Source organism: Danio rerio, chromosome 4 (assembly GCF_049306965.1).
Source record: "Danio rerio strain Tuebingen ecotype United States chromosome 4, GRCz12tu, whole genome shotgun sequence".
NCBI classification, from domain to species: Eukaryota; Metazoa; Chordata; class Actinopteri; order Cypriniformes; family Danionidae; genus Danio; species Danio rerio.
Genome location: NC_133179.1, coordinates 63,992,223 through 64,012,537, shown reverse-complemented (window position 1 = coordinate 64,012,537; position 20,315 = coordinate 63,992,223). Strand labels below are relative to the sequence as shown.

The 20,315-nt window shown below is 29.1% G+C and overlaps 1 protein-coding gene and 1 pseudogene across 1 annotated transcript; both read left to right on the top strand.

Annotated features, from left to right (window-relative positions):
* Positions 1 to 304: 304 nt before the first annotated feature.
* On the top strand, positions 305 to 6,193 carry LOC141381804 (uncharacterized). The gene is made up of 11 exons (XM_073948421.1): positions 305 to 443; positions 523 to 658; positions 727 to 1,090; positions 1,186 to 1,312; positions 1,472 to 1,528; positions 2,563 to 2,642; positions 2,785 to 3,123; positions 3,231 to 3,787; positions 3,890 to 4,059; positions 4,417 to 4,567; positions 5,065 to 6,193. Exons 3-10 carry the CDS (start codon positions 911 to 913, stop codon positions 4,545 to 4,547), a joined length of 1,641 nt encoding a protein of 546 aa, XP_073804522.1. The 5' UTR covers positions 305 to 443; positions 523 to 658; positions 727 to 910; the 3' UTR covers positions 4,548 to 4,567; positions 5,065 to 6,193.
* Positions 6,194 to 11,763: 5,570 nt separating this feature from the next.
* Positions 11,764 to 11,910, top strand: LOC137489778 (U1 spliceosomal RNA; annotated as a pseudogene).
* Positions 11,911 to 20,315: the final 8,405 nt, after the last annotated feature.

Sequence of the window (20,315 nt, the reverse complement as noted above, 5' to 3'; positions counted from 1 at the left end):
ATTTGAAAAAAATGTATAACAGAGCAATTGATATGATAATTCATGTTTTCATTGCCACTGTCAAATGCATCATCTCTGTCAGCATTGTTAACCCTTGTCAGATAATTTATTTTGATGATATTTCATTTATTTGTTAATTATCAAACATGTAAAAATGGAAAAAAAAAGACTTCACACAAAATGTTTTTTTAATACTTTATCATGAGCTCAGAGCTAAGACCATATTCCCTCTCTATATTTGTGATGTTTATAAGAATACTTCTTACAGGTGAATTAGACATGGATCCACTGTTGCCCACCCTGAGCATTGTTGACACCAGTGTGCCACAGGACAGACAACAGTGCTTTCTTAAAGCATCAAAGGACGCCAAGACCCTGGCCTCTCGCAACAGGTGCTTCGAGCGGAACACTAGCCAGGACAAAAAAAACTGCTTGTGAGGAAGGTAATATCTGATTTATGCGTTTCTGTCATATGCGTACACTGCAGACTGTTATTTGCATTAATGTTATTTTATGTCTTAGCTAAAAAAAGATGCCAGCACATTACTTGTGCGCCATCTGAGGTCCAGTATCTCGGCCAGCTCATTCTAAACTTTGGCAAGTACAATGGCCAAAGTTTTAAATGGCTGGTGGAGAACGACGTTGGCTACATTAAATAGTAAGTATGTTGCTATACATTTGTATAAGCTGTTTTTACACAAATTAATTATCTTTTTGAAATTTCAGTGTGCTGGATCTACACATCAAGGAGCGTCGCCATCAAGGAAGAAAAGAGGGCCCAGGTGAGTATATAAAGGATCTTCTGTTACAGTATGTGCAACTGTTTCCACAGGTTTCCTGCCACCTCGAGGTCAACGTCGACAGTGCCATCTACGGTCAGGGCCGCTTCAGATCCTTCACGTTCCTGGAGATGTGGCAGTGGTACAGCCTGCACAAGACCCTGCAGGCGGATCTACAAGCTGGTAGTGCCCAAGAAAAGAAGATGGCACAGGAGGCGTTCTGCTCTGTGCGGCAGTGGCTGACGATGAAGGAGGAGGACATCAGCGTCAAGACACTGAAGCGGTTCCGGCAGTACATTCTCAACAAAGAGGTAGGTTTTATTTATTTCTTTTAAATGTGACTTTATTAAAAATATATATATCATGCTGGCAACATTTCATGCAAACTACAACCTGTAACTCACAGAAACCCCTAGAAGACAGGCCTCTTCCTGCAGCGGCGGCCAGCTCCAGCTCGTCGGGATCTAGAGGTGATGGTGGATGGGCGGATGATGCGCTACTGGTGGAAGCCCTCAGTGCTTTCGAAGCACAAGGTGTATATCACTTTAATTGTTCATGTACCATAGCATAAATCTTTTATTAATAAATAAATCAATTACACACAATATCAAAACACTGTGCTGATGAGATTGTCTTCTTGCTGCTTTGACACTGACTTTTGCCCATCTTGTGTTTTTTTTTTCCTCCTTTAGCAGTTGAGGACAAAGGCGGTCTGCCGAAGAAACCACTCAGCTTCCCTGAAAGACAAGGTATATCACATAATGAATGTCACTTATTAACATTTATTCATACTGTTGAAGCATGAACTACAGCTGAGGGCCCTCCTGTGAAATATTTATTCAAGGTAATGGAGCAAGGACATGTTCACAGTACTTAGGATAGTATATTATCTTCTGAAGAAAGTTTTATTTGTTTTATTATTTATGTTTTTCTATTGGCTACAGAACAAACAGTGTTAAGCTAGTTAAGCCTTTACTTTCTCAATCTGAATATGGTAACACTTCAGTATAATAGTCCTTTAGTTAAATAATTTACTAACACTAAGTGTCGCCAATCTTGTGCAGCATTTATTAATTGCAGTTCAACATTAATGCATTATTAAAATCCAAAGTTGTGCTTGTTGCACAGTGCATTATTGAACTAACGTTATTTAACTTAAATAACATCATTAACAAAGATAAATTAATACTGTAATTAATGTATTAAATTTCTTGTTCATGTTAGTAAATGCATTAACTAATATTAACTAATGAACTGTTACTCTAAAGTGTTACCTTAAAGGGTGACACTTTACAACAAGTTTGTATTAGTTAATGTCAAAGCATTTACTACCATAAACAAGCAATGAACAATATACTAAATACAGTATTTGTTCGTGTTACAGTCATCCATGCCAACTCACAGTCCATCAACTAAGCATTAAATATTATTTTAATAAAGCATTAGTACATGTTGAACTATGATTAAAAATGTTGTACAAGCATTGTTCATAATTAGTTCATGTTAGTAAATACATTATCTAATGAAACCTTATTGTAAAGTGTGACCCAATATTATATACTGTCATCATGGTAAAGATAAATTATAAGAAATTAAGTTATTAGAACTATTATGTTTAGAAATGTGCCTGAACAAGTCCCCTCTCCATTACACATAAATTGTGAAAAATAAACTCAAATTTAACAGGGGGGCTTATAATTCCGGCTTCAACTGTGTGCATTAATAAATAAAATTCATCACACTAAGACACTGTCTTCTGATAATCATAACTGTGCTCATTTAGGAGCCGGGGAAACAAAGAGAAGAAAACGTTCCTGTGAAGATCTTTCACAGAAGCCACACTCAGACTCTCCACTGTCTGCTGTAATTTTATCATTTGTACATCACAATTAGGTGGTGTATATACTCCTGAATACAGTTTTGTGAGCATAGATGGGGAGACTGTGCAAAAAGTATGAATATGTCAATGAAAAAGGTTTTACCTATTATACTTACTTTGTTGAAGGCTCCTGCGTCGACTTCTTTATTGGAGGCTCCTGCATCAGCCTCATTAGTTCCTGGCCAGTCTTCTTCATCGGCTCCTGCATCAGCCTCATCAGTTCCTGGCCAGTCTTCTTCATCGGCTCCTGCATCAGCCTCGTCATTTCCTGCCTCGGCTTCTTTATCGGCTCCTGTATCAGCCTCGTCAGTTCCTGCCTTGGCTTCTTCGGCTCCTACATCAGCCTCGTCAGTTCCTGCCTCGGCTTCTTCATCGGCTCCTGCATCAGCTTCTGTGTCAGCTTCTGACGTTCAACCTAGAAGGTCATCTGGTGGGTCAACACACAGTGACCCAGCACATTCTGAGGTAACTGTCAAAGAACTCTATGGTTGTGAAGATAAGAAAAATTAATACTTTAATACTAAAACTTTAATTGATTTTAACAGTTTTGTCTCGGTTATTCTAATTACCAGGTGTTATTTGAGGGTTGGCACAAGATGTGGGAGTCTGGTCTTCATGGGCTGCCCAGTGCAGACATACTGTGGCTTAAGGAGGATGCTGAAAGGGGACTCTTTCAGAGGGCCATGTCTTATAAAGACAAACATGGAAACAGAAAGTGGAGGAAAGTCCTGAAGGATGACCGGATGTGGTTTCACCCTCCAGAATTTCCTGGAGTGGTGGAAGGAAAAGTCCCCTCAGCAGACTCCTTTTTTCACAGCTCCGTTTTTTTCTGGAGACCAGTCGGTGTGTGGCGTTACAGTCTTCGGTGCCCAAGGTCTGACTGCCCAGCACGCACCAATCAGAAGGCTTTTCTCTACCGTTGTGGGTATTCATCCACGGTAAGACAGATCTGCCACATGTCTGGCTGGTACTCCATGCTGACTGAGGTCCTGGCATGCAACGCCTGTAGAAAGGCTGCAAAGGAGTCGGAAGAGCATACTATTGGTCGTTTCCTGTCATGGGATCAGTGCATCCTTAATCAGCTCAGTCCAGCTCACAGAGCGGTGTTTCCTGCTGTCTTGACGCTACGGTGAGTCTCTAGCAGAATACAAATCATTGTAAAATTATTCAGAGTCTAATAAAAGTTAAGATTCACCATCATCTAATGATTGTGTTGCTCCTATGATTCTAGGCATGGCGTGGACAAGCAGGTGATCCGCCTGATGAGGGATCGCACTGAGGGAAACACCATGGTGAAAGTTTGGAGACAGGTGCAGGAGAGCCACTGCGAGGACTATCTGCAGAGAAAGGACTTGTACACCACTCTTCTCAGCCAGTACAACAAACCTGGGAAGATCACTCGTAAGTCAGAGTTAATTGTTTTCTTTAAGGGATAGTTCACCCAGAAATGAGTAGTTTTAAACCTTTATGAGTTTCTCTCTTTTTTTAAACACAAAAGAAGACATTCTGAAGAAAGCCGAAATCCTGTAACCATTGACTTCCATTGTAAAAAAACAAACAAATACTATGGAAGTCAATGGTTACAGGTTTCTGACATTTTTCTAAATATCTTGTTTAGTGTTTAAAAGAAACCCATAATGGTTTACAATCATTAAAAGGATCAGCAAATGATGAAAGAATTATTATTTTTAAATTCCTATCCTTTTGAGCATTTATTCAAAGATTAGGCAGCAAAGTGTCTGTTTTCTCTGCTTTTAGGGAGTTTGTGCCAGCAGTTCCAGCGACCACCAGCACGGAGAGAGCCGCCATCTGCCAGACTGATGAGAAAGGCGTTCCTTATGTCAGAGGCAGATAACATCGAGGACTACCGTACTCAGATCATGTCCTGAAGTACGACTTCACCAAGAAGGTAAATTTAACACAATGGAAAAAAGTCAGTTTGTAAACATATTGCTAAACCTTTTTACTGTTATTCTTTCAGGAAATCCTTTATCAGAGAGATTTTATCCTTAAAATATTATTGTCCACTTTTGCATCATGGGACATATTTATCATTAATTATTAACAACAATTGATAAGTATAGTATTATTAATTGTTTGATAATAAATAATTTTCAACAAATTAATATCTAATATGCTTTACTAGTGCTTTAAAATCCTGTTTGTCACCATCACACGCACCTGATTATTAATCATACTTACCTACGTCTTTGTGTGTCGTTTTCTTCACTTCAAATTTCCTCTTGCATTCTCTGCATCCGAAATCTAATGAGCTGCAATGCAAAAACACATTATTAATTCATTTCTGAATATTAATGACTCTTACTTTCTTGATCTGGTGCAGAAAAAAAACCTACAAACTACAAAATACAAATGTTTGAATCTATTTGTGTTGCATGTTATCAGATCTGCAAGAAACTCTCCGGCGATGGAAAAGGCACTGCAGAGTGGTGTACCAATGTGGCCAACGAGCAGGGGCAGATCCTCATATCTGTTCTCACCTGTGAGGAGTCATTGGAGAAGATGAGGCCGATGGCTGAAGGTCTCATGGAGAGGTACAGGAGGCGCTGTCAGCCACAAATGTCACCGACCAGGGTCTGTCTGTCCTCCGTCGTCACCAGAGCGTCTCCAGCACCAGCCAGCCCCCCGCTGAGGAGCTTCCAGAGGAAAGACCCCACACCAGCCGGCCTGCAGTGCAGTATCCCATCACCACTTCTCTGGCCGGCACCCGAAAGTTGAAGCAAAGGCTCCCGCAAATCTTACCTGTCCCTCCCTCTGCTCTTGCTCAACCAGTTCCTGCGCTGGCCCATTCAATTTCCGCAGGACTCCGGCACACACACACTCCGCTGACTGCACCTCCCGCTGTTTCCTTGCCGCAGGCATCCACTCCGCCACTGTTGCCCTCAAGATCAACAGTCTACAAGAGGAAAAAGGCAGAACTCAGTGGCTCAGGACATCCAACCTCAGTGAAGGTTTACATCTGTGCTCTGTGTGGCCAACCAACTCAAGGCCACAAGAAATACAGAAAGAAGAGCTACTGTGAGAGCTTCAAAGCCTCCACGTCCACAAACCTTGCTGGGCAGACGTTTGACTGTTTTAAAGACTTTAAAAGGGCTGTGGACTTTCTCTTGGGCTCTCAGTCTCAGGCCTCCGAGTCTGTCTAACTGGACCTCTATCCATATTGCGGTTTATAGTTTTTGACTTGTAACAGTGTTATTGTTGCAAAAATGTATATGTTATAATAACAGTTGGTTGTTTGAAAGTTTACAGTGTTTTACACTAATCTGTTGATTGTTGTAACACTGGTATTGATGCAAAAATGTATGTTATAATAACAGTTGATTTTTTTTTAAGTTTACAGGTTTTTACAGTTTGCACTAATTTGTTGACTGTTTTTTTACACTTATTGTTGCACAAATGTTCGCAATATTAACATTTGATTGTTTCAGAGTATACATCGTTTTATACTAATTTGTAGATTGTAAATTATTGTTGCAAAAATTTAACCGTTTACAAAAGTTACGCTTTTTTTTTTACAGTTTGCACTAATTTGTTGATTGTTGTAGAAACAAATGTTATATTAACATTTGATTGTTTAAGTTAACAGTGTTTTACACTAATTTGTTGATTGTTGTAACACTGTTTTGTTCCAGAAATGTATGTTATATTAACAGTTTATTGTTTTACAGTTTACAGTATTTCTTTAATTGTTTTCTTGTTTTTATTTATTTATTTATGTTTATTAAGTATATATTATCATAATGTTATTTAAAGTACTTTAATATAATTATTTTATTTAATTATTTATTAATTATAAAATTTTTGTCATAAAAAATATATATAATTATGTTATTTAAAGTACTTTAACTCTAATGTTGCTTTATATACTTTAATTGTTAGCTTTGTTTTTTTAAAGAGGATTTATTTATTTATTTATTTTTTTATATCTACATGCTTGACCTGGCAGTATTTTTTTATGTATACAAATATATTCTTATATCTATAACTGCTATCAGTAATATTAAAACTAATGAATCTAAAAGTAATGTGTTTTTTATTATGTACAAAGTATATCTATTGTATACATTTTTATGTCAGGCAGATTTAGCAATATGTTTAGAACTTTTCATTTCACTTTTAATAAATTTGGATAATAAAATACAATCTCGTGTTTCTTTTTGTATGTGTTGGAAGGACTTCATTGGTTTTTAAAAATTGCCTAAATCTTCTGATTTTGAATTTAATTTAGAATCATTATCTGAGTCTATGACAATAATATGCAGTCCATTTTAATAGTAACCTCTGGTGTTTTTCCAAGTCCAGTTCTGGAGTTGATGACAGCTTATCCTGTTGCCGTCAGATGGGATGCCAGTGGATTCATCCTTAAACCACACTCCAACATCAAGCTCCACCTGCAACACACAAATACAAAAACTGTACATTATTCAAATATCCTATGACATTACACTCTCAAAATAGAACTGTTGTAATTTGTTACAAAGTAGTTAGTTACTATGATTAAAATACCCAGTAACAAAGTAAGGGATTATTATTCATTTTATGTAATTGTATTAATGCTATTAGAAATAGGATTGTATATCTGTATAATATAATAGAACAGATGCTAAATATTTGCATTTTTTTTTGTTATACAAACAAATTTAAGAATAATTCTACTAAACATTATGCATTTATAAAAAAGTTTAACCTTTAATTACTACTATTAATTATATAACATATGAATATTTTATTCATAGAACTGATATTACATATATTAATTTATATATTCCTTCTGTTGAGGTTTATGGGGATTTTGAGTGAACCATTAAAAGTAATTTAATTTAAAAAGCAACTTAAATTTTAATAACAAACTTAAATGATCATTTCATAGTTCACCTTTGTGCACAGTTAGAGTTGTTTGCTTTAATTTCAAAAAACACCAACCATATACAACGTGTCCTGACAGTTACTACTATTTGTTTTGATGACATCACCAGGAGTTTGTTCGCTCGCAAAAGCAGTTCATTCATGGTTTGCTGAAAATCAATCAACCAATCAGGTGCTGTAATTGCCTACAGATCTATAATGAAATTTGCACGCCGTACAGGTCAATCGCCTCCCACTAAAGCAAAGGCTTTGGAAGTGCATCGGTTGCACAACAAAACAAACGATCAAAGCAGCCCACATTCGTTTTCACCATGCATGTAGACTTTTCAGTTGAACCAGCAGCACCTCCCACGATTTGCTAAACCCATCCTCATGCACCATTTGGAATCGTGAAAAGCCATTTGTCTTTTTTCATTTCTGTTCTTTTACCCACGCAGTAAAACAGCAATATGGAGCGCTTCATGAATTTGCGTGTCATCCTTGCGCCCCTTGCGAGAGAATCTTCGGTTCCCTTCCTGTTCCACAGTTCCACTTTCCCTTCTTTCTGATTGGCCCGACGTCTGGCTCGGGATTGCTCGACGCAAAGTTCCACAAAGCGTGCTTCCGAATTTGGTCATGTCATGTAGGGTGCAGTTGGCCCTTTAAGAAATTTCCACTGAGCGTGTGCTCCAGTTGGCAGCTGGGCGGGATCTCCAGGAAGCGCGATACATAAAGCGGTGCAGTAGATAGAGGAAGTTAAAAAAGGAGACAAAATAGACTATAAAGACGACAACTTTTGTTGTAAATATTTATTTTGTTTTACAAAAAAATAGATATATACATGTATATGTTTTATTAAACGCGATTATTTCTAAAATAACATTTCCCTAGAAAAATGCATTTTTTCTGTGTTATTACATCATTTACTTAATAATATTAATTGGTTAAAAGATATTGTTCAGATGCAATTAACTCTAATTCTAAAAATTCTAAGTCTAAAAACACTGTCAAGGTGCAAACATTTAGTCTTTGAAACAACTAAGCAAGATAAATGTTTATTTTGTATAAAACAATTAGATATATACATGTATAAGTTTTAGGGCTTTTTGATAGCCATAGAAAATGCTGTTATTTCTAAGATAACATTTCCCTACAAAAATGCATTTTTTTTGTATCTGTGTTATTAAATCATTTACTTAATAATATTAAACAGTTAAAAGATATTGTTTAGATGCAAATAACTAATTCTAAAACTTAAGTCTAAAAACACTGTAAAGGTGCAAACATTTAGTCTTTAAAGCAAATAAGCAAGATATTCAGACTCTGATTGGCTGTTGTCATTTTCTTTTTTCTTCTTAACTTCTGCTATTACTGTTTATTTTAAGCTCTGCGTTAAGCTTTGAGCTGCTCTAGCAAATAGCCGAGCAGCAACTACTGGGAAGGTAGTTTATAAAATTTATCATACAATTGGGATTTTTTAAAAATATTGCATAAACTGTTGTGATAATAAAATAATTTTACGCTATATTGTACTGCCCTAATATGTTAAAAGTATAAATGGTTATATATTTTGTGTAAATAAACATTTTTCTATTTTATTTCTAATCTCTGTGTACATTTCAGCTTTTTTTTAAAAGATATTAGTTCAGTAGCTACAGTGTCCCAAGAGTGGGTTATCTGTTGTGACTCGAGTAACTTTACACAATATTTATATTACACTTTACATCATTTTTTCTATTCATTTATTGCAAACAAGAGTTAAAGGATAAAATAAAACTTCCAAAAATACACTGCGTACACATATTCATGTGGTTGCTTTAATGTTATCATTGTGTAATTTAAAGGATGGTAATATTAGGGTTCTGTATATTATTCATAAACAAGTTATAAACTGTAGTTTAGCTAACAGTAAAAATAAAAAGGGTACAAAATCATATTGTAAATTAAATTTAAGTAAATGTTCAATGTAAATGCAGTAAAAAATAATATGTGTATATGTAAATATAACGGTAAACATTGATGTAAATGAAATATTTTTAAATATATTTAATTGTATTTTTAAATAATTTATAAAACTTAAAAAAAATTGACAAACCTATTTAATTATCAATGCCTGAAATTTAAATTTTATTGTATTTTAATATAATATTTCTTATATCCTATAGCCTAATATTTTTAGGTACTATATTCAGTTTAATTAGTTGTTTAAATATTTTATTATGTGCTATTCAATATTAATAAATAAGTTACCTGAACATTATTGTCAATATAATTGACAAAATTCTAAAACATTTATAAGTCAATATTTCTGTATGTTTTATTATTGAACTATTAAAATATTTTATTATTTAAAAGATGTAAAATATAAGTCCTGATTATAAAAACATTTTATCTAAATGACATGAAATTCGAATAAGCTATATTCATTTATGTTGCAAATAAACATACAATTATATTTGAATATAATGTAATTATTGCGTATTATTACAAAATATACTTGTTTATTATTATTATTATATGTAACTAAATTCCTTTAAAATCAAATTATGTAATACACATTCTTAATTCCCTGATATACAATAAGAGCAGTCCACAGCACATGGCTAATTAATATGCACCTGTCATACCCCAGAAAGCACATGGCTAATTATGCCAGTTCCCGCCTTTGATTTTTTACCATATTGGCTAATTTGTTTAATTTCAACAAGCATGAGCACCCTTCAAGGCCACAGGTGACCCCAATGGGGTTCAGGGGTCACTACCCTGCAGTCTAAGGCCATGTGACGTCGAGAGGACTGCTGGGGGCCACAGGGTGGGGACAGAGAAGATCCATCAGGTTCCTCCATTTCACCCTCAACCTCATCTGCTGCTCTGGTGTTTCACCCATTGACCTCTCTGCTGAGGAACTCCCTATAACGGATTATTTTCTCTTCTCATTTAATTTTGCACTCTCTCTTTCTTCCACCAAACCTCTCCGTACTACATAAATCATATTAATTTAGAATCCTTTTTTGCTTGTATTAACTCTCTTCCTGACATTACTAACCTTTCATCACCAAATGATTTAGTTTCTCATTACAACACTGGACTTCACTATAAGTCTCATATGGATTTTGTTAACATCTGACAGAAATAAAGTCAATCAGGTAAGCAATGAGCGTAGCTGCTGGTGCTTTTCTTCTGTTTCTGCATATTAACAGCAGGTGTTCATCATCAGTGCTCAATCATCACTTAATTAAACTCATCATTGGCTCATTAACTTTAACTCTGCTGCTGAGTAAATTTTGCTCAATTTAGAGAGGGACCAAATGTTCTCTGAACTGAGTAAATTTTACTCTGATGATTTTACTGTGTACAGGTATGGATCATATGTTTTGTCCCAGCTAAGATCTTAAGATGTTCTTCACTTCTCATAGTAACAACTAATGATAATAATCGTCATGGTCACATATATTGCTGTATATGAAGGGATATTTATTTATTAGCATGTTTGTTGCTATATTTTAATGAAACAACTGTTTATTATGTATACAGAGCTATCAAACCGACGCGAGCGTTGAAAATAATACAAAAGCTAAACTTTTTCAGGTTTTGTGCAGCCATATATGCATTTAAATAATATCACAGTATAAAAATAACCTACCACACAAAATCTCTAGGACAGGTGAACTTTCTGATGGCACAGCGTCACCAGCACAGACCAAACACTGCACAAAGAATGAGATATTTCAAACATGATGTGACCTTAGCATTAATATAACAATAAAAATAACTTATCGCACAAAATCTCTGTAATGGGTGAACGTCTGACGCCGCAGCGTGAGGGACACAGACAAAATACTGCACACACAGTGAAATATTTTAAATGTGATGTGAGCAAAACATACTGTTTATCAGAACAGGATAAAAATAACCTACCACTCTAAATCACTATGACAGGTGTACTTGCTGACAGCGCAGCCTCACGAACAAAGACAAAATGCTGCACAAAGAGTGAAAAACTTCGAACGTGATGTAACCAGAACATACTGTGCATCAATATAACAGTATAAAAATAACTTACCACACGTAATCACTTTAACATATGAATTTATCTCGACAGCAAATGAACTTTCTGACTCGTCTGATTGAGCGTCCAGACAAGAGAAACTTTAGAAAATCCTCAGCGCTGATTGGCCCTGATTTTAAACTTTAGACAATCCATCCCTCCGATTTGCCCAGGGTCTAATCAAACTGTAGATAATTACGGCTTCTGGTTGGACGAAAGTCTACAGTCTATAGTTGCCATTGCATGTTCTTTGGGCAGATGTCAGCGAATTCCCCAAATGTGGGAATCTCGACTGCATAATTTCTGGTAGTGGGGGACTGCGTTCGCGCTCTCCCCTGAGCACAGTGGTTCAAGACAGAGTTCAAGCGGTAGTGTCGGACCCGGCTGGAGCGGTGCTTCCCTCTCTTCCTCGTCCTTTGCTTAGCCTCTTTTGCTCCAGTAGAGCCGCGCGCGCCTGTGGAAGGCCTGCCCACCCATCGCTAGAAGAGACTGTTCTGATGCCGAAAACTACTCGAAAAGTCCCCCCTCAAATCGGTTTGACCAGGTGAAGGAACACGCAAAGAGAGCCCCCGGTGGCTTTTGTCCGCCAAGCGAGTGTGCCCTGTGGAACGTCAGGATTTTATTTGCCGGCCTGCCGCTGTTACTGACGGAACGAATGCAGACCGTGTGAAAGGTCATCATTTTATCTGCCATTAAGTAAGCGAACGCTTCTGCTCGGATCAGAGGTAACTTTGTTTCAAGAACTGCAATCTTTTGCAGACGTCTGTGGCGTTTTGGGCAGAGGGACGGTTCTAAACCAATCTGAACCAGAGGCAATTTCGCAGCCAGCCGTTGGTGGTTTCCCGTCTCGGGAATGTAAGGTGCCTGCAGCGGGAGGTTGTTCCGTTAGCGCTTCCGCTTTCGTCAGTGAAGTTCTTTTGCGGAACGTTTGTAGATCCCGTCGTGTTCTTCAAGCTATGTCGTTTGAGCACTGTGCTGATAGGCTGACGTAAGAAAACAGGACACAAAATATACAAGGCAAGAGTGCAAAGCATGGAGCTCTAGGCAAAGGCGGTCCGAACCGCAGCAAATCAGGAGGTCGACATGTCCAAATAGACCAAATCAGAAACTAAGCAGAGAAAAACGGCATCTGTAGAGAAAGAAAACAGATGGAGGAAAAGAAAGAAAGAACAGGAGGATCCCCTCCCATAGAGGGTCTGTTATCCCCAGATCGAGTGCATCCAGTGGAATCCATGTGTTGGCAGCCCCAACTGATGACAAAACACAAAGCAAGCATCCGGAGGAAGCTCAAACTCTTCATGCGTTGCCACAGTTACTAGCGAGTGGTTTGCAAGCACAGGCACGTCTGCTGCAAGTACAGCGCCGTCAGGAGACGGGTTGCTGGCCCATTCCCCATGCTCGGTGGCTGGGCATCAGCGTCCTGGAGTACGGCCGATAGAAAACAACGTCTGACGGCTGAATTTTTTTAAAAATAACAAAAAATGAAAATTTTCTGAAAAATCACAAAAAAATCAAATTTTTTTGAAAAATTTCAAAAAATGAAATATTTTAAAAAAATAACAAATAATCGAAATTTTTTGAAAAATCACAAAATGAATATTTTTGAAAAATCACCATAAATGAAAAATTTTTGAAAAATCACAAAAAATGACAATTTTTTGAAAAGTAACTAAAAATGAAATTTTTTTAAAAATCACCAAAAAATGATTTTTTTTTGAAAAATAACCAAAAAATCGAAATTTTTTGAAAAATCGCAAAAAATCACAAAAAATGAAAATTTTTTGAAAAATAACAAAAAATCGAAATTTTTTGAAAAATCGCAAAATAAAATTTTTTGAAAAATCGCAAAAAATAAAAATTTTAAAAAAAATAACAAAAATTGAAATTTTTTGAAAAATCGCAAAAAATCACCAAAAATTTAAGTTTTTTGAAAAATCACAAAAAATGAATTTTTTGAAAAGTCACAAAAAATTAAAAATTTTTTGAAAAATCACAAAAAATGAAAATTTTTTGAAAAATAACAAAAAATTAACATTTTTTGAAATATCACAAAAAATCACCAAAAATTGAAGTTTTTTGAAAAATCACAAAAAATGAATTTTTTGAAGTCACAAAAATTAAAATAATTTTGAAAAATCACAAAAAATGAAAATTTTTTGAAAAATAACAAAAAATCGAAATTTTTTGAAAAATCGCAAAATAAAATTTTTTGAAAAATCGCAAAAAATAAAATTTTTTTAAAAAATAACAAAAATTGTAATTTTTTGAAAAATCGCAAAAAATCACAAAAAATGAAATTTTTTTGAAAAATAACAAAAAATTAACATTTTTTGAAATATCACAAAAAAATCACCAAAAATTGAAGTTTTTTGAAAAATCACAAAAAATGAATTTTTTGAAAAGTCACAAAAAATTAAAAAAAATTTGAAAAATCACAAAAAATGAAAATTTTTTGAAAAATAACAAAAAATCGAAATTTTTTGAAAAATCGCAAAAAAATCACAAAAAATGAAAATTTTTTGAAAAATAACAACAAATCGTAATTTTTTGAAATATCACAGAAAATCACAAAAAATGAATTTTTTTTGAAAAATTACAAAAAATTGAAATTTTTTGAAATATCACAAAAAATCACAAAAAATTGGATTTTTTTGAAAAATCACAAAATGAAATTTTTTGAAAAATCACAAAAAATGAACATTTTTAAAAAATCACCAAAAAATGCAAATTTTTTGAAAAATCACCATAAATGAAAAATTTTTGAAAAATCGCAAAAAATCACAAAAAATTAAAAATTTTTGAAAAATCACAAAAGATCACCAAAAATGAAAATTTTTTGAAAAATCACCAAAAATGAAATTTTTTTGAAAAATAACAAAAAAAACGCAATTTTTTGAAATATTACAGAAAATCACAAAAAATGAATTTTTTTGAAAAATAACCAAAAATTGAAATTTTTTGAAAAATCACAAAAGATCACCAAAAATGAATATTTTTTGAAAAATCACCAAAAATGAAAATTTTTTGAAAAATAACAAAAAATCGAAATTTTTTGAAATATCACAGAAAATCACAAAAAATGATTTTTTTAAAAATAACAAAATATTGAAATTTTTTGAAATATCACAAAAAATCACAAAAAATTAAAATTTTTTGAAAAATCACAAAAAATGAATTTTTTGAAAAGTCGCAAAAATTAAAAATTTTTGAAAAATCACCAAAAATGAAATTTTTTCGAAAAATCACCAAAAATGAAAATTTAAAAAAAAATCACCAAAAATGAAATTTTTTTGAAAAATCACAAAAATGCAAATTTTTTGAAAAATAACAAAAAATCTAAATTTTTTGAAATATCACAGAAAATCACGAAAAAAGAATATTTTTTGAAAAAACACCAAAAATGAAAATTTATTGAAAAATAACAAAAAATAACAAAAAATGAAACTTTTTTGAAAAATCACAAAAAATCAAATATTTTTGAAAAATCACAAAAAATCTAAATTTTTTGAAAAATCACAAAAAATCACAAAAAAATAAAATGTTTTGAAAAATCACAAAAAATGATTTTTATTTTTAAAAATAACAAAAAATCTAAATTTTTTGAAAAATCACAAAAAATCACAAAAATTTAAATGTTTTGAAAAATCACAAAAAATGATTTTTTTTGAAAAATAACAAAATATCTAAATTTTTTGAAAAATCACAAAAAATGAAATTTTTTTGAAAAATAACAAAAAATCGAACTTTTTTGAAAAATCACAAAAAATCTAAATTTTTTGAAAAATCACCAAAAATGAAATTTTTTTGAAAAATAACAAAAATAAAATTTTTTTGAAAAAAACAAAAAAATCAAAATTTTTTGAAAAATCACAAAAAATCACAAAAAATGAAAAATTTTTGAAAAATCACAAAAAATGAAAATATTTAGAAAAATCACAAAAAATGTAATTTTTTTTGAAAAATAACAAAAAATAACAAAAAATGAAACTTTTTTGAAAAATCACAAAAAAAACAAATATTTTTGAAAAATCACAAAAAATCTAAATTTTTTGAAAAATCACCAAAAATGAATTTTTTTTAAAAATAACAAAAAATCAAAATTTTTGGAAAAATAACAAAAAATCAAAATGTTTTGAAAAATCACAAAAAATGAAAATTTTTGAAAAATCACAAAAATTGAAAATATTTTGAAAAATCACAAAAAATGAAAATATTTTGAAAAATCACAAAAAAAGTAAATTTTTTGAAAAATAACAAAAAATAACAAAAAATGAAACTTTTTTGAAAAATCACAAAAAATCACAAAAAAATTTAAATTTTTTGAAAAATAACAAAAAATGAATTTTTTTTGAAAAATAAGTCACAAAAATTGAAAATTTTTTGAAAAATAAAAAATCCTAAAAAATGAAACTTTTTTGAAAAATCACAAAACATCACAAAAAATTTAATTTTTTTGAAAAATAACAAAATATATAATTTTTTTGAAAAATAACAAAAAATCACAAAAAATTAAATTTTTTTGAAAAATAACAAAAAATGATTTTTTTGTAATAACAAAAATGTAAATTTTTTGAAAAATAACAAAAAATGAATTTTTTTTGAAAAATAACAAAAAATCTCAAAAAATGTAAATTTTTTGAAAAATCACAAAAAATATAATTTTTTTGAAAAATAAAAAAAAATCACAAAAAATGAAATTTTTTTGAAAAATAACAAAAAATTAACATTTTTTGAAATATCACAAAAAAATCACCAAAAATTGAAGTTTTTTGAAAAATCACAAAAAATGAATTTTTTGAAAAGTCACAAAAAATTAAAAAAATTTTGAAAAATCACAAAAAATGAAAATTTTTTGAAAAATAACAAAAAATCGAAATTTTTTGAAAAATCGCAAAAAAATCACAAAAAATGAAAATTTTTTGAAAAATAACAACAAATCGTAATTTTTTGAAATATCACAGAAAATCACAAAAAATGAATTTTTTTGAAAAATTACAAAAAATTGAAATTTTTTTAAATATCACAAAAAATCACGAAAAATTGGATTTTTTTGAAAAATCACAAAATGAAATTTTTTGAAAAATCGCAAAAAATAAAATTTTTTGAAAAATCACCAAAAATGAAATTTTTTTGAAAAATAACAAAAAAACGCAATTTTTTGAAATATTACAGAAAATCACAAAAAATGAAAATTTTTTGAAAAATAACAACAAATCGTAATTTTTTTGAAATATCACAGAAAATCACAAAAAATGAATTTTTTTGAAAAATTACAAAAAATTGAAATTTTTTTAAATATCACAAAAAATCACAAAAAATTGGATTTTTTTGAAAAATCACAAAATGAAATTTTTTGAAAAATCGCAAAAAATAAAATTTTTTGAAAAATCACAAAAAATGTAAATTTTTTGAAAAATCACAAAAAATGAACATTTTTAAAAAATCACCAAAAAATGCAAATTTTTTGAAAAATCACCATAAATGAAAAATTTTTGAAAAATCGCAAAAAATCACAAAAAATTAAAAATTTTTGAAAAATCACAAAAGATCACCAAAAATGAAAATTTTTTGAAAAATCACCAAAAATGAAATTTTTTTGAAAAATAACAAAAAAAACGCAATTTTTTGAAATATTACAGAAAATCACAAAAAATGATTTTTTTTGAAAAATAACCAAAAATTGAAATTTTTTGAAAAATCACAAAAGATCACCAAAAATGAATATTTTTTGAAAAATCACCAAAAATGAAAATTTTTTGAAAAATAACAAAAAATCGAAATTTTTTGAAATATCACAGAAAATCACAAAAAATGATTTTTTTAAAAATAACAAAATATTGAAATTTTTTGAAATATCACAAAAAATCACAAAAAATTGAAATTTTTTGAAAAATCACAAAAAATGAATTTTTTGAAAAGTCGCAAAAATTAAAAATTTTCGAAAAATCACCAAAAATGAAAATTTAAAAAAAAATCACCAAAAATGAAATTTTTTTGAAAAATCACAAAAATGCAAATTTTTTGAAAAATAACAAAAAATCTAAATTTTTTGAAATATCACAGAAAATCACGAAAAAAGAATATTTTTTGAAAAAACACCAAAAATGAAAATTTATTGAAAAATAACAAAAAATCTAAATTTTTTGAAAAATCACAAAAAATCACAAAAATTTAAATGTTTTGAAAAATCACAAAAAATGATTTTTTTTGAAAAATAACAAAATATCTACATTTTTTGAAAAATCACAAAAAATGAAATTTTTTTGAAAAATAACAAAAAATCGAACTTTTTTGAAAAATCACAAAAAATCTAAATTTTTTGAAAAATCACCAAAAATGAAATTTTTTTGAAAAATAACAAAAATAAAATTTTTTTGAAAAATAACAAAAAAATCAAAATTTTTTGAAAAATCACAAAAAATCACAAAAAATGAAAAATTTTTGAAAAATCACAAAAAATGAAAATATTTAGAAAAATCACAAAAAATGTATTTTTTTTTGAAAAATAACAAAAAATAACAAAAAATGAAACTTTTTTGAAAAATCACAAAAAAAACAAATATTTTTAAAAAATCACAAAAAATCTAAATTTTTTGAAAAATCACCAAAAATGAATTTTTTTTAAAAATAACAAAAAATCAAAATGTTTTGAAAAATCACAAAAAATGAGAATTTTTGAAAAATCACAAAAATTGAAAATATTTTGAAAAATCACAAAAAATGAAAATATTTTGAAAAATCACAAAAAAAGTAAATTTTTTGAAAAATAACAAAAAATAACAAAAAATGAAACTTTTTTGAAAAATCACAAAAAATCACAAAAAATTTAAATTTTTTGAAAAATAACAAAAAATGAATTTTTTTTGAAAAATAAGTCACAAAAATTGAAAATTTTTTGAAAAATAAAAAATCCTAAAAAATGAAACTTTTTTGAAAAATCACAAAACATCACAAAAAATTTAAATTTTTTGAAAAATAACAAAATATATAATTTTTTTGAAAAATAACAAAAAATCACAAAAAATTAAATTTTTTTGAAAAATAACAAAAAATGATTTTTTTTAAATAAAAAAAATTTAAATTTTTTGAAAAATAACAAAAAATCACAAAAAATGAAAAATTTTTGAAAAATCACAAAAAATGAAAATATTTAGAAAAATCACAAAAAATGTAATTTTTTTTGAAAAATAACAAAAAATAACAAAAAATGAAACTTTTTTGAAAAATCACAAAAAAAAACAAATATTTTTGAAAAATCACAAAAAATCTAAATTTTTTGAAAAATCACCAAAAATGAATTTTTTTTAAAAATAACAAAAAATCAAAATTTTTGGAAAAATAACAAAAAATCAAAATGTTTTGAAAAATCACAAAAAATGAAAATTTTTGAAAAATCACAAAAATTGAAAATATTTTGAAAAATCACAAAAAATGAAAATATTTTGAAAAATCACAAAAAAAGTAAATTTTTTGAAAAATAACAAAAAATAACAAAAAATGAAACTTTTTTGAAAAATCACAAAAAATCACAAAAAAATTTAAATTTTTTGAAAAATAACAAAAAATGAATTTTTTTTGAAAAATAAGTCACAAAAATTGAAAATTTTTTGAAAAATAAAAAATCCTAAAAAATGAAACTTTTTTGAAAAATCACAAAACATCACAAAAAATTTAAATTTTTTGAAAAATAACAAAATATATAATTTTTTTGAAAAATAACAAAAAATCACAAAAAATTAAATTTTTTTGAAAAATAACAAAAAATGATTTTTTTTTAAATAAAAAAAATGTAAATTTTTTGAAAAATAACAAAAAATGAATTTTTTTAAAAAAATAACAAAAAATCTCAAAAAATGTAAATTTTTTGAAAAATCACAAAAAATATAATTTTTTTGAAAAATAACAAAAAATCACAAAAAATTAAAATTTTTTGAAAAATAACAAAAAATGAATTTTTTGAAAAATAACAAAAAATCTCAAAAAATGTAAATTTTTTGAAAAATCACAAAAAATATAAATTTTTTGAAAAATAACAAAAAATCACAAAAAATTAAATTTTTTGAAAAATCACAAAAAATAACAAAAAATGTAATTTTTTTGAAAAATCACAAAAAATGACAATTTTTTGAAAAATAACAAAAAATCATTAAAAATGAAATTTTTTGAAAAATCGCAAAAAAATCACAAAAAATTAAATCTTTTTGAAAAATCACAAAAAATGAAAATATTTTGAAAAATAAAAAAATCACAAAAAATGAAAATTTTTTGAAAGATCTCAAAATGATTTTTTTTTAAAAAATCACAAAAAATGAAAATGTTTTAAAAAATAACAAAAAATCTAAATTTTTTGAAAAGTCACAAAAAATGAAATTGAAAAATAACAAAAAATCACAAAAAATTAAACATTTTTGAAAGATCACAAAAAATTAAATTTTTTTAAAATAACAAAAATAACAAAAAAATACATTTTTTGAAAAATAACCAAAAATGATTTTTTTGAAAAATAACAAAAAATCACAAAAAATGTAAATTTTTTGAACAGTAACAAAAAATCACAAAAAATTTACATTTTTTGAAAATACAAAAAAAATTAAGTTTTTTGAAAAATAACAAAAATCTCAAAAAATGTAAATTTTTTGAAAATTCACAAAAAATGTAAATTTTTTGAAAAATAACAAAAAATGTAAATTTTTTGAAAAATAACAAAAAATGAATTTTTTTTGAAAAATAACAAAAAATCTAA

Excerpts from the sequence above, each read along its gene's own strand:
- LOC141381804 (XM_073948421.1), top strand. The coding sequence starts at position 911 with ATGTGGCAGTGGTACAGCCTGCACAAGACCCTGCAGGCGGATCTACAA. Across the intron at positions 3,788-3,889 it reads CCTGCTGTCTTGACGCTACG|GCATGGCGTGGACAAGCAGG; the intron begins GTGAGTCTCTAG and ends CTATGATTCTAG. Across the intron at positions 4,060-4,416 it reads CAAACCTGGGAAGATCACTC|GGAGTTTGTGCCAGCAGTTC; the intron begins GTAAGTCAGAGT and ends CTCTGCTTTTAG.